General features: G+C 50.6%; 1 protein-coding gene across 2 annotated transcripts in view; it reads left to right on the top strand.

Annotated features, from left to right (window-relative positions):
• NKAIN1 (sodium/potassium transporting ATPase interacting 1) overlaps positions 1 to 19,270 on the top strand; it is a 59,878-nt gene extending 40,608 nt beyond the window's left edge. Inside the window, exons 2-7 of one of the 2 annotated variants that reach the window (XM_054465546.2) lie at positions 10,800 to 10,937; positions 13,687 to 13,767; positions 15,000 to 15,197; positions 16,425 to 16,485; positions 17,074 to 17,155; positions 17,302 to 19,270. In XM_054465546.2, coding sequence (XP_054321521.1) covers positions 10,800 to 10,937; positions 13,687 to 13,767; positions 15,000 to 15,197; positions 16,425 to 16,485; positions 17,074 to 17,155; positions 17,302 to 17,311 — 570 coding nt within the window. In that variant the 3' untranslated portion in view covers positions 17,312 to 19,270. The remainder of the gene's footprint in view (positions 1 to 10,799; positions 10,938 to 13,686; positions 13,768 to 14,999; positions 15,198 to 16,424; positions 16,486 to 17,073; positions 17,156 to 17,301) is intronic. The other variant, XM_063657798.1, reaches the window with a different exon arrangement.
• The last annotated feature ends 5,945 nt before the right edge of the window (positions 19,271 to 25,215 follow it).

The raw sequence follows: 25,215 nt of genomic DNA on the forward strand, positions 1-25,215 counted from the left end.
TGTCTGAATCCTCAGGACATTTCACTAATGAGAAAACTGAGGCTCATAGAGGGGGATAACTTGCTCAAGGTCACACAGTGAGTCAATGAGAACTGGGGCTGGAACTCAGGCCTCCCTGTCCTTAAATGGAGAGCTCGTCCCTCAGTGGACTGAAGTCAGTGAGAGAGACAGAACCAGGCTGGACCAAAGCTTTCTCCAGAAACTTCAAGGGTCCATCCCTCATCTTTCCCCAGACAGGCTGACTTCTGTGTCTAAGGCCTATGGCAACATGGCTGGAATTTTGGCCAGGAAAGTAGCTGACTTGCCGAATTGGCTGGCAAGGGTTGGGCACGAGAGACTTCTGATGGGTTCAGTGGCCCTGAGCCTGGGCCGTACCCTACCTTCTCTCCCAGCCAGCTTCCTGGGGCTAGGATGGGCCCATCTGCATTATTCAGCCCTTGTCCCTCACTCCCCACCTCGTGTGGGCTCCTGGGGTTGGCGTCTAGACAGACAAGAGCATCCTACTGAGAACAGAGGCAGCCCTGACTCGGGGCTGAAGGTTCCCATGGCAACAGCATCCCCCTTCAGCTGGCAGCTACCTGATAAATAAATAATTAGGGGTGGGGGCGGGGAACGAAGGGCAGGGGGAGGGGCAGCAGGGAGCCTCAGGGAGGCCCCACTCTGGAGAGCAGAGGGGCCAGTTAGGTTTGAAGTAGGGTGGAGGGGCAGGGGGGTTGGCATTGCTAGGTGAGAGAAAGTGGATGGAAAAAAGTGGCCAGATATGAGAGATTTGGAAGATCCCAGAGAGCCAGGGCTTGAGGACAGGCTGCGGGGGGTGGGGGATGTGGAACAAGTGGGGAGCATGAGGGAGACTGAAACCTAAAGTTTAGGTTCCTAGCTTAAGCGGCTGGACACATCGTGGGGCCCAAAACACTGGACATGGACCAGGTTTGGGCATATGGAGTTCACAAGGAGCTGTTCACTGAGTCATTGGTTAGAATGCAGCTGGGGGCTGCACGTGAGCAGGTAGTCACTGAAGCTTGGGTGGGCATGTGTTTCCTGGGATAAGTGTGGCATGAAGAGGGCCTGGGATATAGCTTTGGGGCACTCTAATAGTTAGGGGCCTGCTGCTCTAGAGTGGGGTGGTAGCCAAGGAAGGTGGAGAATTTGGTTTTAGCACCTGGAGTGTGCCAAGCACTGCTCTCACCACTGAAAATACGGCAGTGAACCACACAAGCAGAAATTCCTGCCCTCACGAAGCTTGCCATCCACTGCAGGAGACAGACCATAACTAAATAGTGTGTAAATAGTGTGTTTGCCAATGATAAGCACAGGCCAGCGTGGTGGCACATGCCTGTAGTCCTAGCTTCTCAGGAGGCTGAGGTGGGAGGATTGATTGAGCCAAGGAGTTCAAGGCTGCAGTGAGCTGTGATCACACCACTGCACTCCAGGTGGGTGATAAAGGGAAAATCCCATCTCAAAAAAATAAAAATAAAAAGTAAAAAACCACTGGGTGCAGTGGCTCATGCCTGTAATCCCAACACTTTGGGAGGCCAAAGTGGGCAAATCACTTGAGGTCAGGAGTTGGAGACCAACCTGGTCATCAACATGATGAAACCCCATCTCTACTAAAAATATAAAAATTAGCTGGGCTTGGTGGCAGGCGCCTGTAATCCCAGCTACTCTGGAGGCTGAGGCAGGAGAATCGCTTGAACCCGGGAGGCAGAGGTTGCAGTGAGCCGAGATCGCGCCACTGCACTCCAGCCTGGGTGACGAAGCTAGACTCCATCTCAGGAAAAAAAAAAAAAAAAAAGGCCGGGCACGGTGGCTCATGCCTGTAATCCCAGCACCTTGGGAAGCCAAGGCAGGCAAATCACGAGGTCAGCAGTTCGAGACCGGCCTGACCAACATGGTAAAACCCCATCTGTACTAAAAATACAAAAAATTAGGCCAGGCGTGGTGGCTCACGCCTGTTAATCCCAGCACTTTTGGAGGCCGAGGCGGGCGGATCACGAGGTCAGGAGATTGAGACCATCCTGGCTAACACGATGAAACCCCGTCTCTACTAAAAATACAAAAAATTAGCCAGGCATGGTGGTGGGCGCCTGTAGTCCCAACTACTCGGGAGGCTGAGGCAGGAGAATAGCGTGAACCTGGGAAGTAGAACTTGCAGTGAGCCGAGATCGCACCACTGCACTCCAGCCTGGGCGGCAGAGTGAGACTCTGTCCCAAAAAAAAAAAAAAAAAAAAAAAGTAAAAATCCAATCATAAGCACTGTGGAAAAAATAAAGGAAGGAGGGAGGAAGGGAGTTTTGCAGAAAAATATAATTTTAAATAATACTGACTCTTCTCGCAACCCTATGAGGAAGATACTGTGAATCATACCCATTTTGTTGACCAAAAAACAGGCACAGGGAGGTTAGTGCTGTGCCAAGAGTTGTATAATAACCAGCACACCAGGATTCTGACCCAGGCTTTGCTCCTAACCACTAGGTCATCCTGCCTCTGGGACAGTGCCATGGGGCAAAAGCCAGAAAAGAGTGCTGCTGGCAGGAGAGAGGGCAATTGAGGTCAGGTAAGATGAGGACTGAAATTCATCTGCTGAATTTATTATTTATTTATTTATATATTTATTTTGGAGATGGAATCTCACTCTGTCACCCAGGCTGGAGTGCAGTGGTGTGATCTTGGCTCACTGCAACCTCCACCTCCCGGTGGAGGTTGATTCAAGTGATTCTCCTGCCTCAGCCTCCCGAGTAGCTGGAATTACAGGTGCCCACCACCATGCCCGGCTAATTTTTCTATTTTTTTTTTTTTTTGAGATGGAGTCTTACTCTGTTGCCCAGGCTGGAGTGCAGTGGTGCGATCTCAGCTCACTGCAGGCTCCACCTCCTGGGTTCACGCCATTCTCCTGTCTCAGCCTCCCGAGTAGCTGGGACTACAGGTGCCCGCCACCATGCCTGGCTAATTTTTTGTATTTTTAGTAGAGACAGGGTTTCACCGTGTTAGCCAGGATGGTCTCGATCTCCTGACCTCGTGATCCACCCACCTTGGCCTCCCAAAGTGCTGGGATTAACAGGTGTGAGCCACCGCACCTGGCCAATTTTTGTATTTTTAGTAGAGGCGGGGTTTCACCATGTTGGCCAGGCTGGTCTCAAACTCCTGACCTCAAGTGATCCACCCACCTCGGTCTCCCAAAGTGCTGGGATTACAGGCCTGAGCCACAGCACCCGGCCTTATCTGCTGAATTTAATGACAAGGAGATCGCCAGTGACCTCAGTAAGATGTTTCAGTGGCCAAGCAGAAAGTCACTCTGGCAGATTGAGTGGCAGGGAAGGCCATGGAGACCTTTTATGTAGTTTTGGATGTGAGAGTGTTGAGATAGATAAGGCTGATATCAGCTGGAAGGTGGTAAGAAGCTTTTTTTTTTTTCTTTTTTGAGACAGGTGGGCTATCACAGCTCACTGTAGCCTCAGCATGCTGGGCTCAAGCAATCCTCCCACCTCAGCCTCTCAAGTAGCTGAGACCACAGACGTGCACCACCACGGCCGGCTGATCTTTTGTATTTTTTATAGAGGTGGGGCTTTTGCCATGTTGCCCAGGCTGGTCTCAAACTCCTGAGCTCAAGCAATCTACCCACCTGGCCTCTCAAAGTGCTGGGATTACAGGCATGAGCCATTATACCCAGACACTTTTTATTTTTCTTTTTTTAATGGGAGAGGCTTTGAGCTTGTTTAAGAGCCAGTGAGAAAGATCTGGGGAGAGGGAGAAGCTATGTTTACAAGAGAGAAGGGACCGTGGATGGTGTGGGCTCCTGAGAAGACAGGAGGAGCTGGATCCAGAGTGCAGGTGGCAGGGGCCGGCCGCGGCGGCAGAACAGGGCAGGGCAAGGCAAGGTGGAAAGAAAGAAAGGCCAGGTGCGGTGACTCATGCCTGTAATTCCAGCACTTTGGGAGGCTGAGGCAGTTGGATCACCTGAGGTCGGGAGTTCAAGACCAGCCTGGCCAACATGGCGAAACCCCGTCTCCACTAAAAAATACAAAAAATTAAGCCGGGCATGGTGGTGGGTGCCTGTAATTGCAGCTACTGGGAAGGCTGAGGCAGAATAGCTTGAACCCAGGAGGCGGAGGTTGCAAGTGGGCCTAGATCGCACCACTGCACTCCAGCCTGGGCAACAGAGCGAGACTCAAAAAAACAAAGGAGGAAGGAATAGAGAGAGAAAGAAAAAAAAGAAAAGAAAAAGAGCCAGATGCGGTGGCTCACGCCTGTAATCCCAGCACTTTTGGGAGGCTGAGGCGGGCGGCTCATGAGGTCAGGAGTTCGAGACAAGCCATGACTAACATGGTGAAACCCCATCTCTACTGAAAATACAAGAGTTAGCTGGGCATGGTGGCGCATGCCTGTAATCCCAACTACTTAGGAGGCTGAGACAGGAGAATCGCTTGAACCCGGGAGGCGGAGGTTGCAGTGAGCTGAGATCCTGCCACTGCACTCCAGCCTGGGTGACAGAATGGGATTCTGTCTCAAAAAGAAAAAGAGAGAGAGAAAAGGAAGGAAGGAAAAGGAAAGGAAATGAAAAGAAAAGAAAAAAAAAAAAGCAGGCCAGGTGCAGGGGCTCACGCCTGTAATCCCAGCACTTTGGGAGGCCGAGGAGGGCAGATCACCTGAGGTTGGGAGTTTGAGACCAGCCTGACCAACATGGAGAAACCCCGTCTCTACTAAAAATACAAGAATTAGCAGGGCGTAGTGGCACACACCTGTAGTCCCAGCTACTTGGGAGGCTGAGGCAGGAGAATCGCTTGAACCCAGGAGGTAGAAGTTGCAGTGAGCCGAGATCGCGCCATTGCACTCCAGCCTGGGTGATGAATGAACGAAACTCCGTCAAAAAAAAAAAAAGGAAGGAAGGAAGGAAGGAAAGAAGGAAGGAAGGAAGGAAAAGTGAAAGAAAGAAGGAAAGCAAAAGGGAAAGGAAGGGAAAGAAAAGAAAAGGAAAAAGAAAGAGCTGGGTCAGGGGAGAACAGAGATCAAAGGCACAGAGGACTGAGGGGCAGGAATGTGGGGCTTCCTCTGTGAGCATTGGCAGGTGAAGACAGGGATGTGAGGCCTGGGTGACATGTTCCCATCTGTCACTCTGGGACTATAGTCAGGGGGCTCATTCTGTGTGGCTGGGATGAGATTTGTATTTTAGAAAAAGTAACTGAGTGGAGTGGTGGCCAGCCTTCCCCTGGTGGGAGATCAGGGAGAAGTCTCTATCCACTGTCCCCAGGAACTTTCACCCCAGCTCACTTAGGAGAGGGATTCAAGAAGCTGTCTTGGCTTGGCTTGCCGCTCACCAGGTAAAAATATCTCTAAAAGAAGGAAGGAATTTTTCCCCCAGTGCACATGCATTTGCAATTTTTGCAAAGGAGTAGATTGCTGTTGCCTCTGCACAGTTCCTCCCTTCTAAGTAACAAAGTCACAGCAAGGCCGGTTGTGATTTACAATCACCACAGCCCTCAGATTAGTGTTTCGGAGCTGATGCAACCAGGTGGGAAAGGTATTCCTCTTATTTTGTTCTTCTTATTATTTGTTAATTAGCTGCATGTAACTGCTACACAAGCAGAAGTTCTGGAATATTTGACTTGGTTTTTTGTTTGTTTGTTTGTTTGTTTTGAGACCAAATTTCGCACTATCACCCAGGCTGGAGTGCAAGGGCACGATCTCGGTTCACTGCAACCTCCACTTCCCGGGTTCAAGTAATTCTCCTGCCTCAGCCTCCTGAGTAGCTGGGATTACAGGTGCGTGCCACCACACCCAGCTAATTTTTTGTATTTTTAGTAGAGACTAGGTTTCCCCATGTTAGCTAGGCCGATCTCGAGCTCCTGACCTCGTGATCCACCCACCTTGGCCTCCCAAAGTGCTGGTATTACAAGTGTGAGCCACTGCACAGGCCTTGACTTGGTTTTCTAATAAAAAATAATAACTTTAAAATTGAGATTGTTTATAAGACACTGAATCTGTTTTTTTTTTTTTTAAATAAAGATGGGATCTCACTATGTTGCCAAGGCTGGTCCCAAACTCCTGGCCTCAAGCCATCCTCTGGCCTTGGCCTCCCGAAGTGTTGGGATTACAGGCATAAGTGACTATACTCAGGCTGCATCTAAATTTTTTAAAAGATATATTTAGGCCGGGCATGGTGGCTCATGCCTGTAATCCCAGCACTTTGGGAGGCCAAGGTGGATGGATCACATGAGCCCAGGAGGGTATGAGACTAGGCTGGGCAACAGCGTGAGACACTGTTCTCTACAAAAAATACAAAAATCCACTGGGCATGGTGGGATGCGCCTGTAGTCCCAGCTACTCAGGAGGCTGAGGCAGGAGAATGGCGTGAACCCGGGAAGTGGAGCTTGCAGTGAGCTGATATCACGCCACTGCACTCCAGCCTGGGTGACAGAGCGAGACTCCATCTCAAAAAAAAAAATTATTTAAATCTGCACTCACCATCGGAGGAAGAGACGGCCTTTTTCAGGCCTGGGTCATAGCCCTGAATACCCCGGTTTGTACTGATTTCCTGTCCCCTCCTCTATGAAGTGGGTCCTGAGTTCCCAAAGGTCAGGGACCCCAACTTCTTCACTTCTGCATCCCGGAGCTAGCACAAAGCCTGACATAGACTAAACGTTCTGTGAATAAATAAGTGATGAACACTGGCTGGGTGAGGGCATGTCAGATGTGGGCTGGATGGATAAATGGGTCTAGCTGGTTATAGATAAATGAGTGAATGATTGTTGGGCGTGAGGATGAAGGAAGGCCAGAGCCATATGGAGAATGTGAAGAACAGCCCCCACTCCATGTCAAGTGGAGAGAGCAGTGCCTGTGGGCCAGTCAGGGAGGCCTTCCTACCAAAAGAGGGAACTGAGCTACACTGTGAAAACTAAGGAGGACTTGGATAAAGGCAAAGGGAGGCCCGGCGCAGTGGCTCATGTCTGTAATCCCAGCATTTTGGGAGGCCAAGGCAAGAAGATTAATTGAGGCCAGGAGTTCAAGACTACCCAGGGCAACATAGTGAGACCCAATCTCTACAAAATATTTTAAAATTACCCAGATGCGGTGGCACATGCCTGTAGTCCCAACTACTAAGAAGGTGAGGCAGGAGGATGCCTTGAGCCCAGGAATTTGAGGTTACAGTGAGCTGTGATCACCACATTGCACCCCAACCTGGGCAAAAGTACAAGACTCTCAAAATAAAATATAAAATAAAAGATAAGGCAAAGGCAAATGAAGGCAGGACTTCAACTGTTGTTACAGCCTCTTGGGGGCAGGAGCTGATGGGAAATACAGGATTGAGCCAGATCCTAGTGGGCCCTCAGTGCCAAACTAAGAAGCTTAGACTGTTAAGCCTTCTATTAATTAGCCACTATGTATCAAGTCTAATTGTCTGTTAGTTTATACGATATCTCTATATTCCCACAACAACTTCTCAAGAGAGGGATTATCTTCTCTATTTATAGTTGAAGAAATAGATTCAGAGAGGGAAAGTGACTTGCCCTAAGTCAAACAGCAGAGCTGGAATTTGAATCTGAGTTTAAATGACTACAAATCTGCTACTGCTTAAAAAAAAAAAAAAAACTGTCTGTTTTCTATCAATAAGGTCACAGAGAACAGAGGGGGTTTGAGTGGGTGCCAGTTTGGGTGGAGATGATATCATCTCTTAGGTGGATTTTTTTTTTTTTTTTTTTTTTTTTTTTTTGGAGACAGAGTCTTGCTCTGTCACCCAGGCTGGAGTAGAGTGGCGCGATCTCGGCTCACTGCAGCCTCTGCCTCCCAGGTTCAAGCAATTCTCCTCCCTCAGCCTCCCAATCTGTTGGGAATACAGGCATGTGCCAAGACGCCCAGCTAACTTTCGTATTTTCAGTAGAGACGGAGTTTCACCATGTTGGCCAGGCTGGTCTTGAGCTCCTGACCTCAAGTGATCCGCCGACCTTGGCCTCCCAAAGTGCTGGGATTACAGGCGTGAGCCACTGCGCCCAGACTTAGGTGGAAATATTTGGCAGCGTGCCTCCTCAGCTGCACCATGAGCCTGGATTGCTCTGTCACAGCCTCCTCCGTCCTCTGATGGAGACCTTCTCCCTTAGGGCCAGATAACAGCTGAGTCAAGAACATCAGGCTGGACCCCAGACCACCAAGGCTCCCAAGGCCAGGCACAGTCACGGCAGAAGGAGGAAGAGTGGAGTGGAGGAAGTATGGGATAGGAGCAGCAGACAGAGACCGTGGCAGAGGCCCCTGGACAAGCCTGGGGAGTTTCTCCCCCAAGGCCAGCAGCTGATGGAAGTCAAGGCTGGAAGGGCCCTTGGAGATTACCTAGTCCAGTGACTTCCATGCATGGAAGAGGAGCCCCAAACCCAGTGGGGAAAGTGGGCTGCCCAAAGTCACCCAGGAGTCAGAGGCAGACTTCCCACCACAATTTACACCTCTTGACTCCCTTACCAGTGCCAAGATGGGAAAAGGTGGTGCCAAGATGGGACAGGTGGCTGAGAAAGGCCTATTCTGCCACCAACCTGCTGTGTGACCTTGGACAAGTCACTTCCCCTATCTGAGCCTCATGTTCTCTTTCCTCAAAATGAAATAATGATTCCATCTCTGCCTTTCTGCCAAGGAGCATCCAGTGAGAGATGAGCTTTACAATCTGCAGATCCCTGGGAGGGGAGTCACCAACAAGAGGCAGGCTGGTGCCAGGTGGGTAAATGCCAAGGTTGGGCCTGGCACCACCAGGCTTCCCTCACCACCTTGCCCAAGCCTGCAACTTCCTTGGTCTCTGCCCAAGCCTTGCCATCTGTGTGGTAGCATCAGCTCCACCTCCTCCTGCCTCCCTGCCTGGAAAAAGCCTTCTTATATCTTCTCACTTTATCTGAATCTTCCCTCCCTCTCCCCAGCCAGACCCTCTTCTCTCCTCTTCTGTTGTAGTTAGGACTCTTTGTTGCAAATGACAAAAATCACCAGGACAAGGAGGGAGAACCAGCTTTAGGCATGGCTGTATTCAGAGGCCTGAAAGATGGCTCAGGACATTCCCTTGTGTGTTCGGTCTTCCTCCCACACACACTCTGTCTGTACCTTAGCTATGGCTTTCTCCTCAGGCAGGCCATCCACCTGAGGTGGCCAAGGCAGCCACCAACAGCTCCAAGCTCACACCACACCCATTCAGGTATCCTGGCAGGATAGCAGCTCTGTTCCGATTGTTCCAGAAAATATCTAGGGCGATTCTCAGGGGCAGAGCACGGGGTGAGCGCCTCTCCCTAAATTCATCATTGTCTTTGATTATTTGGCTAGACTTGGCTTACCTGCCCACCCCAGAAACTAGAAATGAGTCAGCCCCACTCAAGCTATGTGGACAGAGTGGTAGGAGGTGGTTCTTTAAAGCAAAATTTGGCTGGGTGCGGTGGCTCACGCCTATAATCCCAGCATTTTGGGAGGCTGAGGTGGGTGGATCATTTGAGGTCAGGAGTTCAAGACCAGCCTGGCCAACATGGTGAAACTCTGCCTCTACTAAAAATACAAAAATCAGCTGTGTATGGTGGCAGGTGTCTGTAGTCCCAGCTACTCGGGAGGCTGAGGCAGGAGAATTGCTTGAACCTGGCAGGCGGAGGTTGCAGTGAGCTAAGATAGCTCCACTGCACTGCAGCCTGGGCAACAGAGCGGGACTCTGTTTAAAAATAATAAATATTTAGAAATAAAAAATAACCATTTTATTTAGTTCATGATTCTGTGGGTCAGCTGGGAGATTTTTCTGGTCTGGGCTATGTGTCTGTGGTCAGCTAGTGACCCGGGGTGATCTAGCATGGCCTCGCTCACATGGTTGATGGCTGATGGGCTATCAGCAGGGGTGCCTTCGCTCTCCTCCCCGTGGCCTCTCATCCTCCAGCAGGTCAGCTGGGGCTTATTCACAAGGTGGTCTTGTTACAAGTGAAGCAAGTGGGCAAGCTCCAATGAACGCCGTTTTTCTTTTCTTTTCTTTTCTTTTTGAGACAGGGTCTCACTCTGTCTCCCAGGCTGGAGTGCAGTGACATGATTTTGGCTCACTGCAACCTCTGCCTGCTGGGCTCAAGAGATTCTCTCACTTAAGCCTCCCAAATAGCTGGGACTACAGGTTCGCACCACCACACCTGACAATGGTTTGTATTTTTTGTTGAGATGGGGTTTCACCATGTTGCCCAGACTGGACGCATGCATTTTTCAAGCCTTTTTCAAACACGGTTTGCATTGTGTTTGCCAAAGTCCCTTTAGGCAAAGCAAGTCACGTGGGCAAGCACAGCATTACTGTGGAAGGGCACTACTGAAGAGCATGGAAATAGGAAGAGGAGGATTCGAGGCCAATTTTGCAATCTATTCCAGCTCCTTCAGGGAAGGGGAGTGAAAAGCATTCCTTCTCTGTAGCCCAGGAATGCCGTGGGCCAGGGCAAGTTCCAGATGGGGATCCTTGGAAGAGGTGACTTGGGCTCCAGGACTTCCCTGCCCTCCAAGGCTAGGGGTGGCAGTCTGGATTCTGATCCCACCATCTTCTCCACATGGAGAAGGTGCAGGAGCTTGAGGTGCTAGAGGGAAGGGCCTCCTTGGCAGGGAGGAAGGTGTTCTGAACCCTCACTCCTATCACCTTTCAGCCCACCCCAAAGTGATTATCAGGCTTAAGGACCCCCCAGCATCCCTTTGGTAGTGAAGGACTGGATTGTTCTGAGACTTATGCCTCATCACCATGGTAACTGGTGCCACCTGCTCACCAAGGTCAAGCAGGAATCCCTGTCCTTCCCTTTCAGGGGGGTGACAGCGGCCTCAGCCTGTCTCTTCCACAGGTGGCTGCGCTGGAGCGGCAGATCTTTGACTTCCTGGGCTACCAGTGGGCTCCCATCCTAGCCAACTTCCTGCACATCATGGCGGTCATCCTGGGCATCTTTGGCACCGTGCAGTACCGCTCCCGGTACCTCATCCTGGTACGGCTCACCTAGCCCCTTCCCAAGCCAACTCCTCTCCTCACCCCTGCCCACTCCACCCCTCCCTGCTCCTCAGAACCAGAACTGCCCCCCAACACGGGGGCACTGGTCTTGGCTCCACCCAAAACAAGATGGGGTGAATGTGCACAGCCCAATGCTTCTTTGCTCAGAGGAGACAAGGGGTTTTTTTTCCTGAAGAATTTTTTAGGGAAATAATCCAAATATAAACAAAATGGATCATGTAGTGAGTGCCTGGCATGTGCCAGGCACGCTGCTAAATTTCACATGCTTCATCTCATGTCTACAATAGCCCTGTGAGGTAGATCTTAACAAGTCCATTTTCCAGATGAGGAAACTGAAGCTCAGAAAGGTTGTGAGTCTTCCTAAGGTCACACAGCTAATGAAAGCAAGGCAGGATTAGAACATCAGATCTACAGTGAAGGCTCCTGCCGCGGCACCACACGGCCTCAGTAAGCGGTGGGCGCAAGGACACAGGAGGGATGGGCTTCATCTTATTTAGTTTCTCAAGAAGCTTCAGGAAGCCTTGGCATTTGTCTCTCTTGCCCGATGTACATCAAGGATGTGTTCTGGAGCAGCTAGAGTGGCTTTGAGGTCAGTGCCTCCCTGAGCTCCAGCCCCAGGAGTCTAGGTCTCTCTCCTCCTCCCCAACAGCCTCTTCCCAAGTCCTGGTCCCTGAAGATCTCTGTCAAACTCCTGCTTTCAGCTAGATTCACCCATATTCCCTGCTGTTCCTCAGTGACCTCTTCACATGGCTCTCTTGAGGGAAAAGGCTTTTCACTAGATTTACTACATGCATGCTTGACACCTACAATCACAATGACATGCAATGTCATGCTGCCTCCAGAGCCCACACACACTCATTCTAGGACTTCTCTCCCCACCTCCACAGACTCAGCTCCCAGAAGCCAGGTGAACAGGACCCTAACAAGGCTCTCTCTCATCTGACATAAGAGAACACTTCTCTCCAGTTCTCAGGAAAGCCCCAGGCACCACTGTCAACAACACTGTCTGCCAGGTGACAGCCACTAGAATTGCAGGCACAGGACTTGGGTAGAAGCATCCAGATCTCAAATTGACCCTAACCTCTTCTCCAGCTCACTGCCATGGGTGGAATGCTGTTCTCCCCAGAGGTGGCCACATTTGGGATGTGGGAAAACTGAGGGGCCCGGGGGCCTTGGTGCTGCCCTAGCATTGCTGCTCCCAGTCCCTCCCATCCCAGCTCTCTCCCTCCAGACAGATGGAAAGATTGCTGGAGCGGGGCACATTGACCTGTGTCATTCAAGTACAATTTATAGAGCAAGGAGGGGAGGGAGGAAAGTGATGGAGTGAGGGCATCCAGGGCCCAGGCTGGACTCCCTTTCTGTGCTTGGGGCCTCAGTTTTGTCTGCTCACCCCAGCCTTTCTCCAGGCCCCATCCATGATCCTGCCTCCACCTCCCCTGGTTCCCTTATACCCAGACTCCAGCCACAGCCATGTGAGAAGATGTCACACACATACTCAGGCACAAGGCTGCAGGATAACCTCCTGTCTCTTTTGGTCTAAAGTTCCCAGCATCCACTGCCCTCCAGCCTGGGTGACAGACCGAGATCTTGTCTAAACAAAAACAAAAACAAAAACAAAAACGACAAAAAAAACCACACACACAAAAGAATTAAGACTTTTTTTTTTTTTTTTTCTTTTTTGAGACGGAGTTTCGCTATTGTTGCCCAGGCTGGAGTCCAGTGGCGTGATCTCGGCTTACCACAACCTCCACCTCCCAGGTTCAAACGATTCTCCTGCCTCAGCCTCCTGAGTAGCTGGGATTACAGGCATGCGCCATCATGCCTGGCTAATTTTGTATTTTTAGTAGAGACAGGGTTTCTCCATGTTGGTCAGGCTGGTCTCAAACTCCCTACCTCAGGTGATCTGCCCACCTTGGCCTCCCAAAGTGCTGGGATTATAAGCATGAGCCACTGCGCCTGGAGTCTTTTTTTTTTTTTTTTTTTAAAGATGGGTTTTCTCCATGTTGCCCAGGCTGGTCTTGAACTCCTGAGCTCAAATGATCTTCCCACCTCAGCCTCCCAAAGTGCTGGGATTACAGGTATGAGCCACTGCGCCTGGCCCATTTCCTATAGTCTTAATGGGTTCATCCAGCTATTCTGTGCTAGGCATTGGCATTGCAGTGGTGAGCCAGGCAGGCAGAGTCCTCGCCCTCTAGTGGCTTACCACCTGGAACATGTTTCTGAAAGTGTCATCGATCGAAAGAGTCACGATCTGCTAGGGATTGCTTAAGCAATCCCTTTTAAACATCCCTAGAAATTCAGAATCAGTAGGTCTAGAGGTAGGACCCAAGAATCTGCATTTTTGACAAACATCTTTGAATGATTCCAGTATTCTAGAGGCAGCTGGTCTAGAGGATGTTGTTAGCAGAGTGGATGGGATTAGCTATCAGAGAACTTGGATTTGAGTGGCAGCCCTACCTCCTCCTAGCTGTGTGATCTTAGAAAGCTTAAACTTCCTTTCAGCTTTAAATTAGTTCTCTCTAAAAGAGGGCAGTGCCGACCTTGCAGGGCTGTTGTAAGGCCTGATGGGTGTGCAAATGATTTGTAAGCTACACTGTGCTCTCTGAGTGAGGTATTCTCATAATTTCCCCTGCCCAGATCTCCTCATCCCTGAGCTCTGTCTCCATTGACACTGCCCATCCCCCACTCCCCAGGCCCCACCCTGATCCCACCTCTGCTTTCCCCAGTATGCAGCCTGGCTGGTGCTCTGGGTTGGCTGGAATGCGTTTATCATCTGCTTCTACTTGGAGGTTGGACAGCTGTCCCAGGTAAGCCTCAGACCTGGCAGTGCCATAGGGCAGAGCCTGACCATTCCCATCCCCTGCCCTAAGGGTATTGTGGTATAGGACCAGAGCATCATGTCTTGAAGAAGCCTCTCTCTCCTTACATGCCCAAATAATCTGTGTGCCCCATTTCCTACCTACACAATTTATTTCTGGCCTCCTCAGACACAATGATGGAGCAGATAAAGCTGAAGAGCAGTCCATGTGAAGATGAGCCAGGGGTCCCAGTTGATCACAAGCTCAGTAACAACCAACAGTATGTGGGAACCCAGAAAGCTACTCTTAGGCCCCGCTAATAGAGGTAGAGTATTCAGAGCAAGGGAGGTGAAAATGCCATGCGCTTTGTAGTGCTTAGACCACAAAGATTTGGGTTAATTCTGATCAATATTTTTCAGAAGGGAAAGAGACTAGTTAGAGTTTGTTCAGGGAAGATTGAGCAGACCAAGAAAGTAGGACTGTTTCGCTTGAATAAGAGCAAGCACAGAGAGACACAACTTCTATTTTTAGATATAAAGGAGGCAAAATATGTGAATTTAAGAGCATTGGCTTTGTAGTTTGACCCTGCTAGATTCAAATCCCAGCTCTAAAACCTTCTAGCTGTATTACCCTGGGCAAGTGGCTGATCCTCTCTGAGCCCCAGTTTCCTCATCTAGTAAGTGGACATAATAGCAACTGCAACTTCATGTGGTTGTTGAGGGGTTAAAATAAGGTCACACATCTGAGTGCTTGGCCCCTGGTCGGCAGGCAGTGAGTATTTATCTGCTGAATGAGTGACTGCATGGATGGGCACATGGGTGCACACCCTGGGTAAGAACTTCTGATCTAGGCCAGCCCCTTCTCCATTTAACAAATGCGGAGACCAAGGCCCCAAAGGAGAGGTTCATCCAGGGTCGCACACAGGGGGAGCAGTGGAGAGACTGAATGGGCTGTTAAGGGGCTGGTACTGAGGATTTCACCTGTGGCTGGGAAATTGTTAATGTTCCTTCCAGCTCTGAAAATTCTGAGGCCCCTGTGAGTCCACACAAACCGCTTCCCATCTCAGTGACAAAAGAGTGAGGTCTGTGTGGTCATTAAGTGCCACCTGTTGGTCAAATATGGACTTGCAGGTGCAGGCTCCATGAATCCCTTCACCGATCAATATAGTCTCCCTGGGCTGGGGGAATAGCTCCCCCCTCCCTCTCCCTCACACTCAGTATCCCAGGCCCCTTTGCCCCCAGGACCGGGACTTCATCATGACCTTCAACACATCCCTGCACCGCTCCTGGTGGATGGAGAATGGGCCAGGCTGCCTGGTAACACCTGTTCTGAACTCCCGCCTGGCTATGGAGGACCACCATGTCATCTCTGTCACTGGCTGCCTGCTTGACTATCCCTACATTGAAGCCCTCAGCAGCGCCCTGCAGATCTTCCTGGCAGTAAGTCCTTCTGTCCCCCACCCTACACACACTTCCCGATCCCTTTCTTTAGCTCTGGTTCAGGGGATGGGTTGGGCACGGTGGCTCACGCCTGCAATCCCAGCACTTTGGGAGGCCATGGCAGGTGGATCACCTGAGGTCAGGAGTTCAAGACCAGACTGACCAACATGGAGAAACCCCGTCTCTACCAAAAATACAAAATTAGCCGGGCATAGTGGCACATGCCTGTAATCGCAGCTACTCAGGAGGCTGAGGCAGAAGAATTGCTTGAACCCGGGAGGTGGAGGTTGCGGTGAGCCGAGATTGCACCATTGCACTCTAGCCTGGGCAACAAGAGGGAAACTCCGTAAAAAAAAAAAAAAAAAAAAAAAGAGGGGATGAACCTAGGTCTTCCGCCTGTCTGTCCTTTTGTCTGGAGCTGTTTCCATATCCTGTACCACCTTCCCTCACCCCTGCCCCAGCCCCTGTGCAGAGTGAACAGGTTTAGTGAGTAGGATGAGGCATCAGACTATGAATCAATCCTGGGTTTAAATGCTCAATACACCCACTATGTGACTTTAGACAAGTCACCTGCCTTCTCGGAGCTTGTTTCCTTATTCACAAAAAAGAATGACAATATCAGCCTCAGAGTTGTGAGAATAAGAAAGTGACCCCAGTGGTCGTGATGCCTCATGCCTGTGGACCCAGCTACTTGAGAGGCTGAGGCAGGAGGATCACTTGAGCCCAGGAGGTTGAAGCTGAAGTGAGCCATGATTGCACCACTGCACTACAGCCTGGGTGACAGAGTGAGACCCTGTCTGAAAGAAAGAAGGAAAGGAAGGGAAGGGAAGGGAAGAAAAAAAAAAAGAAAGAAGGAAAGAAAGAAACTCCAAGATAGGAGTAGTTCCTGTTTCTAGAAGGGCCAGTCCTATCCTAGGCACTTTGTACCCACAAAGTCACATAATCCTCTTTCTTGTTAACAAGCCATAAGGTATTGCCCAAGTCCAACTGGGAAAACTGAGGCTCAAAGAGGTAAAATGATTACTCGTCTCAAGTTACACTTTCAGAAGAGTTAGACCATGTATGCTTGACTTTAAGGTGAAAACATTTAACTGGAAGTTGTTACGGTTTGCCTTCATCCTGGCATGCCTCCTCCCTTGCCAGTCAGGGCGTACAGGGCCCAGCAGGGGGTGGAGGAAGAGGTTCCCACTCCTCCTTCCCTCCCTGACGTGTCGTCTCCACTCCCAGCTGTTCGGCTTCGTGTTCGCCTGCTACGTGAGCAAAGTGTTCCTGGAAGAGGAGGACAGCTGTGAGTAAGGCGCCCCTGGGGAAGTGGGGAATCTGGCCCTGCGCCTTCAGCACCCTGGACAGAGGCCTGTGCTAGGCCGCGGCGGGAGGGAGCCCAGGGTCGGCCACGGGCCCCTTTCAAGGGGAAGAGGCGGCTGGTATGGAAGGCTCTGCATACCAGCCCGTTCCAGGCTGGGGTCCAGACGTCCAGGTGCCCAGTCTCTGGCCCCAGCACCCCCTTTCCCCAATCTCGCCCCACCCCCATCAGAGGTCTTGTCCCGTTTAGAAGCTCGAGCCCCGCCCCCAAGAGCCTTCTCTCCCATAGGACTGAAAGCCTCCCAGGCCCAAGCCTTAAGGACTGGGGCCTGACCCTCCGCTGGCCCGGCCCTGCCGCCTCCAGATCCCCAGAGGCCCATCCCTCAGGGTCCAGCCGAAGCCCCGCCCCACGTCCTGCACGGGGCCTGACCCTCGCCCCTCCCCTCCCCATGGCTTCTCTGGCTCCGCTTCCTAGTGTGGGAGTCCTGCCCTCAGATTCTTCCCCTTCAGGACCCAGTCTCCGTCTCCTCGCCCCCGCCGCCGATCCCTAACATGCGCCGCCCCTCTTCCGCAGTTGACTTCATCGGCGGCTTTGACTCCTACGGATACCAGGCGCCCCAGAAGACGTCGCATTTACAGCTGCAGCCTCTGTACACGTGGGTCCCGGCCCCCTGCTGGCTTGGGGAGGCCCGGGCATCGGGGTTGCGAAAAGGAGGGGACGGAGGAGTGGGCAGGGCAACCGGGTCTCTCCGCCCCATACTTTCGAGATCCACTCTCCCTAACCTGCCTTTGTTTCCCGCAGGTCGGGGTAGCCTCTGTCCCGCGCCCACCCCGGCGCCTCGCCCTGGGCCGCTGGACTGACCGCAGCTGACGCGAGCTCGGGCCAAGGCACAGGCGCGCCCCCCCTGGTGGCCTGCGCGCTCACTGCAGCCTGCGCTCGCCCCCGGGTCTGCAGCTGGAGATGAGGACTTGGACTTGGACTTGGTCTTGAGCTTGGCTCTTCGCAGCCCGGACTTCGGAGGAGTGGGGCGGGGCCGGGAAGGGGCACCACGGGTTTTTGGTTTTTTGTTTGTTTGTTTGTTTGTTTTTAATCTCAGCCTTGGCGTGAGCTGGGGCCTTCCTCTCTTCTCCAGCCTCTCCCTTTCACTCTTCACCCAGCATCCTGCCCCCCTGTCCAAAAACAGCAGGACATCAGACCCATCCCATCCCACCACACTCACTCACCAGCTTGGGGAAAGCTACTGTGAACTAGGAGCAGGATTCCTGGGTTCTAATCGCAGGTCCATCACCGACTGTGACGTCTAGCAAAGCCCTTGCCCTCTCTGAGCCTCCGTTTCCGCACCTCAAATAATTAATCCCTTAGCAAATGGACTCTTTTAGACTTCTCATTTAACTCAATTCCCTGAGCTAGACTGGGATTAAAATTCTCATTTTGCGGTACATTAAAACTGAGGCCCAGAGATGTGATTTGCTTGAGGCCACACAGCTAGATTTTTGGTGGAAGTGGGCCTTGAACACAGTGTGCTTTCTGCAGTTTCTGACTGTAAAACCCAGTGTCTGCTCTCTGAGTTCCATTTCCAAGCCCCCCTGCATTTTGGACCTATGTGGTCTCCACCATATTCACACACCACAGCCACCACTTGCCAATGCCTCTCTTAAAGCAATATACCCATTCGTTCTCCTATTGGGAACCGGATGGATGAAGCCCTAAATTCAGCCCCACCCACAGAGAAGCCTTCCTACGCTCAGCCTCTGTCCACCCTTGGCAAATCTTTCGAGCTCTCTCCTCCAGGAAAGTGGGGCCCCAACTCAGTCACCCCACCCCCTTCCAGGTCCCTGAGGCTGGTTCTACTGTATCCCCATCACCTCCACAACTCCACTCACCCCTGACGGCTCCATCCACCTCACCAGTTGGAAGGCTTGTGGTTTCAGAGAGGAGCAATGCTGGTCAGCGCTGCCCAGACTCCAGTGTTTACAGATCACCAGCGTTTACAACCAGTCCAATGGCCAGAAGCCTCCTCTAACAAGCCCAGAAGGAGTTCTGAAGGGGCAGATGGGGGTGTGAGTAGTGGGGGATTCGGGATTGCCGGCACCCTCACCCTTCCTTGGGGGCAAGTAGAGGTGAGAACACTTTCCCTACCTCCCTCCACAGACACTCCTGAGGACGCTGCATCCCATCCACTGCCTGGTGCGTCCATAGAGAGAGGATCAGGTCTCAGCATTTCATCTGGGAAAGAGGCATGGCCCTGGGTTAGAAAGGAGGGCAGGAGACATGGAGGAACTGGGGGGCCCCAGATGGTGCAGATGGTTTGCACACCTGAGCCTGTCTGTGGTGACCATTCCGCTCCTCGCCCACTACCCTCCAATCTATCATTCCCTACTCTCTAAGACCAAAATATCCTGAGCGAGGCTGGCAACCCCACCCCACCATCCCAACTGCAAGCAGCCAGCCCCAGGAGTTCTTCTGGCCCCCACAGGCGTGGAGCTCCCAGCTGGTGGGTACAGCTTGAGAGGGGAGCAGCTCCCTCAGGCTAAGCTACTGCCCTTCACTGGGCCAGCCCTGCCTCCAGCCCTCACCTCTCACCCCCACTCTCCCCCAGGCCCCTTTCTACTCAACGGGTGTAGCCACTGGTGCTTTGAAGCCTTTTGTTTTTATAAGACGGTTTTTGCAAGGGGACCAAGTTCTCTTTTCACTGGGACCTTGCAAGGAGGGGAGTGCTCTCCTGGTTTCTGTGCAGGCGGGTTGATTAAAGATGGTGTTTTCTTCTCTATCTTCCTGTGCTGCCCATTGGGTCTATAGAACTTTCTAAGTGAGAAGTCCCTGCACGAGGGCAGGCAGGAATGATTTGATGTTGATGTTATCAAATATTCCTGGGGTGGCCAGGCACGGTGGCTCATGCCTGTAATCCCAACACTTTTGAAGGCTGAGGTGGGCAGATCACGCGAGGTCAGGAGTTTGAGACTGGCCTGGCCAACATGATGAAACCCTGTCTCTACTAAAAATACAAAAATTAGGCAGGGCCGGAAGGCCGAGGAAGGAGAATCACTTGAACTTGGGAAGCAGAGGTGGAGTGAGCTCAGATGGCGCCATTCTACCCCAGGCTCGGTGATAGAGCGAGACTCCGTCTCAAAAAAAAAAAGAAGAAATCCTGGGGCACTGGCCTGTGACTCTGACTGGGTGTGTAGCTTTAGGCAACTCACTCTCCCTCTCTATAGTCATCCAAAAAAAAAAAGAAGCATAGGTCAAACAAAATCAGTGGGTTCCCAAATGTGGCTTCATAATCCCTTAGAGATCTTCCTACTTATTTTCGTGATAAAATGCATTTTAAGTTTATGCTTTCAAATATCCTTTGCATCTTGGCTCTTCCTGAGAATTCAGTTCCGGGTGTGGAATGAAGTGACACACAGTGCTTTAGACACGGATTCCTGCATCCAACCTTTGATATCCTGGATACTTTTCTGGGGATGCAGCCCAAGAATCAGTATTTAGAATGTTTTAATTTGTGTGTCAGGGGGTACGTGGGTGAATGGGTAATATGTATATAAGGTACAGAAGTCAGAAGGTCCCAGTGGGATTATATACTCCTACCTTTTTTTCGTGTGTTTCCAAGGATAGGCCTTTTTTAAATTATACAATTTTTGGTCAGGCATGATGGCTCATGCTTGTAATCCCAGCACTTTTGGAGGCAGAAGCAGGAGGACTGCTTGAGCCCAGGAGTTCCAGACTCACTTTGGGCAACATAGGGAGACCTCATTTCTTAAAAAAAAAAAAAAAGAAGTAAAAATTAGCTGAGCATGGAGTGGCACACGCCTTTAGTCCCAGCTGCTCAGGAGGCTGAGGCAGGAGGATTGCTTGAGCCCAAGAAGTTGAGGTTGCAGTGAGAGCTGAGATTGTGCCACTGCACTACATCCTGGGAAACAGAGTAAGACTGTCTCAAAAACAAACAAACAAAATTACACATGTTTTTCTTTTTCACACAAATGGCAACATATTCTACTTACTCTTTGACCCCCTGCTTCTTTTTTTTTTCCCCCCTTGAGATAGAGTCTCGCTCTGTCTCCCAGGCTGGAGTGCAGTGGCGCAATCTCAGCTCACTGTAACCTCCGCCTCCCGGGTTCAAGCGATTCTCCTGCCTCAGCCTACTGAGTAGCTGGGATTACAAGTGCCTGCCATCACACCTGGCTAATGTTTGTATTTTTATTTTATTTATTTATTTATTTATTTATTTATTTATTTTTGAGATGGTGTCTCTCTCTCTCTTGCCCAGGCTGGAGTGCTGTATTTTTAGTGGAGATAGGGTTTTGCCATGTTGGCCAGGCTAGTCTCGAACTCCTGACTTCAAGTGATCCACCTGCCTTGGCCTTCTAAAATGCTGGGATTACAGGAGTAAGCCACCACACCTGGCCTCTTTCACTTAATCTTGGAACTCTTCCCCCAATAATTCCTGTAGAGATTCCTCTTTTTCTTCCATGGGGACAGGTCTTGATGCAGCTGGCAGGTAAGAATCAGAGGTCCTTACATAACGATGCCCCAGTTCAGTTATGCAAACCCCTGTGGACCACTCCTGACCATGGGGTCCAGAGGAAAATAAGTCACAGACACAGAACCTCCAAGGAGCTTCTGATCTTCTGCTGATAGCAGGCAGTCAATGCTGAGGGCACAGAGTAGAGTGAAAGGCAATCATTAATAGGCGTTCAGGAGAGAGATCTGAGTGCCCCAGCAGAGGCAACAGCATGAGCAAAAGGTGGAGGTAGGAAAATACATAGTGGCCAGGGTAAGAATAGTTGGAGACGAATTGGTTGGAGAAGGCTTCAGTGGATAATGTATTTGTTTATATTCGTTTCCTATTTCTGTTTTTCTTTTTTTTTTTTTTCTCTGAGATGAGAGACAGGGTCTTGCTCTATCACCCAGGCTGGAGTGCAGTAGCATAATCATGGCTCACTGCAGCCTTGCCCTTCTAGGCTCAAGCGGTCTTCCCTCTTCAGCCTCCCGAGTAGCTGGGACCACAGTGTGTGCTCAGGAGGCTAGCTTGAGCCCAGGTATTTAAGGCTGCAGTGAGCTCTTATCATACCACTGCACTCCAGCCTGGGTGACAGAGCAAGACCCCAACTCTCCCATCTCTCTCTTTTTTTATTTTTTTGAGACAGAGTCTCACTCTGTCACCCCAGGCTGGGGTACAGTAGCTTGATCTTGGCTCATTGCAACCTCTGCCTCCCGGATTCAAGCGATTCTTGTGCCTCAGCCTCCCACGTAGCTGGGACTACTGGCGTGTGCCACCACACCCAGCTAATTTTTGTATTTTTAGTAGAGACAGGGTTTCGCCATGTTGGCCATGCTGGTTCTGAGCTCCTGGCCTCAAGTGATCCGCCCATCTCAGCCTCCTAATGTGCTGAGATTACAGGCATGAGCCACTGCACTTGGTAGAGACCCAATCTCAAAAAAAGGGGAGCTGTATCTAGGTTACAGCAGTCCTGAATGTTGAATCAATGCATCGGCCTGACGCAATAGCGATGGGGAACTATTGAAGGATTTCCATCACAAGCTAATCAATTAGAGCCATACTTTAGAGAGAGTGGGCAGGGCTGGAAGGTTAGGCTAGAGGAGGAAAGCAGGAAGCAATATTCTGTCTGCAAGAGGCCTAGCATGTCTCACTTCTGCATGTAGGCATGTGTCTCATGTGGGTGATGATGAGCACTCTGTGTATTAACTTGGGAGAGCTAGTATGGTAATGATCAGCATGAACTGCAGGAGTCAGGCAGACCTGGATCCAAATATTAAATTCCCCACTCTGGAACCAGTCGAGCTGGTCCTCCCAGGCAGTCCAGTGGATGTTCCCCCAGCTCCTGCCATCCTGAGGCCATCTTCCAACAACCTCTGCGTATTAAAATAATCCAGGTAGGGCTGACCATCTTCCAATAACTGCCAAGTCATAAAGGTGCCCATGGCATTTTTTGAAGCAATGAAATGTGAATTGACCCACAGTGCATTTGACAAGCACAACAGTCTGCTGGGACTTAGGGACATAATAATGTTTTCTTCAGTGCATTGGAATGTGGGTCTTGCAACTTCTAAACAGATTAGGGAAGAAGTAGGTCCTGACACCAAGGCCTCATTCCTTTCTAAGAAGATTCATTATTCCAAAGGGCCAGAGCAGTGGTTTTCAATCTCACAGATTTTTTTTTTCTTTTTTGGAGATGGAGTCTCGCCCTGTCACCCAGGCTGGAGTACAAAGGCGTGATCTCAGCTCACTACAACCTCCACCTCCTAGGTTCAAGCGATTCTCTTGCCTCAGCCTCCCATGTAGCTGGGATTACAGGTATGCGCCACCACACCCAGCTAATTTTTGTATTTTTAGTAGAGATGAGGTTTCGCCATGTTGACCAGGCTGGTCTTGAACTCCTGACTTCAGGCGATCCACCTGCCTAGGCCTCCCAAAGTGCTGGGATTATAGGTATGAGCCACCACACCTGGCCCAGTCTTGCAGAATTTAAGAGTCCCTTAAAATCCAGATTCCTGAGCCCCAATTACTCTGAGACACATGGAATCCAACATCTCCAAGGCAGTGATGGGAATCTGTGCTTTTCACCAGTGCCCCCAGGTGATCCAGGTTTGGGAAATCTCAGGCCCTGGTGAAGAGGCATTCAAACAGTTTTGAAATTCCACCTATGTCACTGTCTTCAAGGCCCTGTCCAATTATACCTGCCAGCTCCCTCATATCAAGAGCTAGGCTTTAAGAATGTTTTCTCAAGCCAGGTGTGGCAGCTCACGCCTGTAATCCCAGCACTTTGAGAGGCCGATGCAAGTGGATCACAAGGTCAGGAGTTTGAGACCAGCCTGGCCAATATGGTGAAATCCCATCTCTACTAAAAATACAAAAATTAGCTGGGTGAGGTGGCAGGCACCTGTAGTCCCAGTTACCCGGGAGGCTGAGGCAGAAGAATAACTTGAACCCAGGAGGCAGAGTTTGCAGTGAGCCAAGATCGTGCCACTGCACTCCAGCCTGGGTGACAGAGTGAGACTCCATCTCAAAAAAAGAAAAAAAGATTTACTCAAAGCTGGCCGGTGCAATGGCTCATTCCTCTCCTAGCACTTTGGGAGGCCAAGGCAGGCAGATCACCTGAGGTCAGGAATTTGAGGCCAGCCTGGCCAACATGGTGAAACACAATCTCTACTGAAAATACAAAAATTAGCCGGGTGTGGTGGCACGCACCTGTAGTCCCAGCTCTTCGGGAGGCTAAGGCAGGAGACTCACTAGAATCCGGGAGGTGGAGGTTGCAGTGAGCCAAGATCACGCCAGTGCACTCCAGCCTGGGCAAGAGAGTGAGACTCTGTCTCACAATATAAAAATAAAATAAGAATATTTTCTCGAAGCTGAATTACATGTAAGCTTAATTTTATTTATTACTGACGATCTTAAAATTTTTAAAAATGGATTAGCCATTTCAAAGGCTATAACCAATTCCTGAAATTGAGCATTGGTTTAACTTCACCACTAGATTAGTTTGGTCAAAGACCAATGAATTATCCTTACCCGCTGCCTAGACAGTGCCGATTTATCAAGACAGGAGAATTGCAATAGAGAAAGAGTAATTCATGCAGAGCTGGCTGTACAGGAGAATGGAGTTTTGTTACTCAAATAAGCCTCTCTGAAAATTCAGGGATGAGAGTTTTTAAGAATAATTTAGTGAGTAGAGGCTCAGGAAGTGGGGAGTGCTAATTGGTCAGGTTAGAGATAAAACCAACAGGAACCATGAGGTTGAGGTGAGTTTTTCTTTCTTTTTTTGGAGACAGAGTCTCACTCTGTTGCCCAGGCTGGAGTGCAGTAGCACGATCTCGGCTCACTGCAACCTCCGCCTCCCGGGGTCAAGCAAAATTCTCCTGCCTCAGCCTCCTGAGTATCTGGGATTACAGGCATGTGCCACCAGGCCCGCCTAATTTTTTTGTAATTTTTGTAGAGACGCGGTTTCACGTTGTGATCTGCCTGCCTCGGCCTCCCAAAGTGCTGGGATTATAGGCATGAGCCACTGCACCCGGCCCCTATGAAGTGAGTTTTTCATGCTGTCTACTGTTTCAGGGTGAGATCAAAGAACTGGTTGAGCCAGATTATGGGTCTGGATGGCGTCAGCTGGGAACAGCAAGGTCTGCAAAATATCTCAAGCACTGATCTTAGGTTTTACAACAGTGATGTTATTCCCAGGAGCAATTTGAGGAGGTTCAGGCTCTTGCAGACAGAGCCTGCATGGTTCCTAAACCATAATTTTTTTTTTTTTTGAGACTGAGTTTTGCTCTGTCATCCAGGCTGGAGTGCAGTGACAGGATCTCGGCTCACTGCAACCTCCACCTCCCAGGTTCAAGCGATTCTCCTGCCTCAGCCTCCTGAGTAGCTGGGATTACAGGCGCCAACCATCATACACCCAGCTAATTTTTGTATTTTTAGTAGAGATGGGGTTTCACCATGTTGGCCAGGCTGGTCTTGAACTCCTGACCTTAGGTGATCTGCCCGCCTCGGCCTCCCAATAAACCATAATTTCTGATCATGTAATTTCTTTTTTCTTTTTTTTTTTTCTGAGACGGAGTCTTGCTCCGTCACCCAGGCTGGAGTGCAGTGGCACAATCTCAGCTTACTGCAAGCTCCGCCTTCCGGGTTCACGCCATTCTCCTGCCTCAGCCTCCCGAGTAGCTGGGACTACAGGCACCCGCCACCGTGCCCAGCTA

Source organism: Pongo pygmaeus, chromosome 1 (assembly GCF_028885625.2).
Source record: "Pongo pygmaeus isolate AG05252 chromosome 1, NHGRI_mPonPyg2-v2.0_pri, whole genome shotgun sequence".
NCBI lineage: Eukaryota > Metazoa > Chordata > Mammalia > Primates > Hominidae > Pongo > Pongo pygmaeus.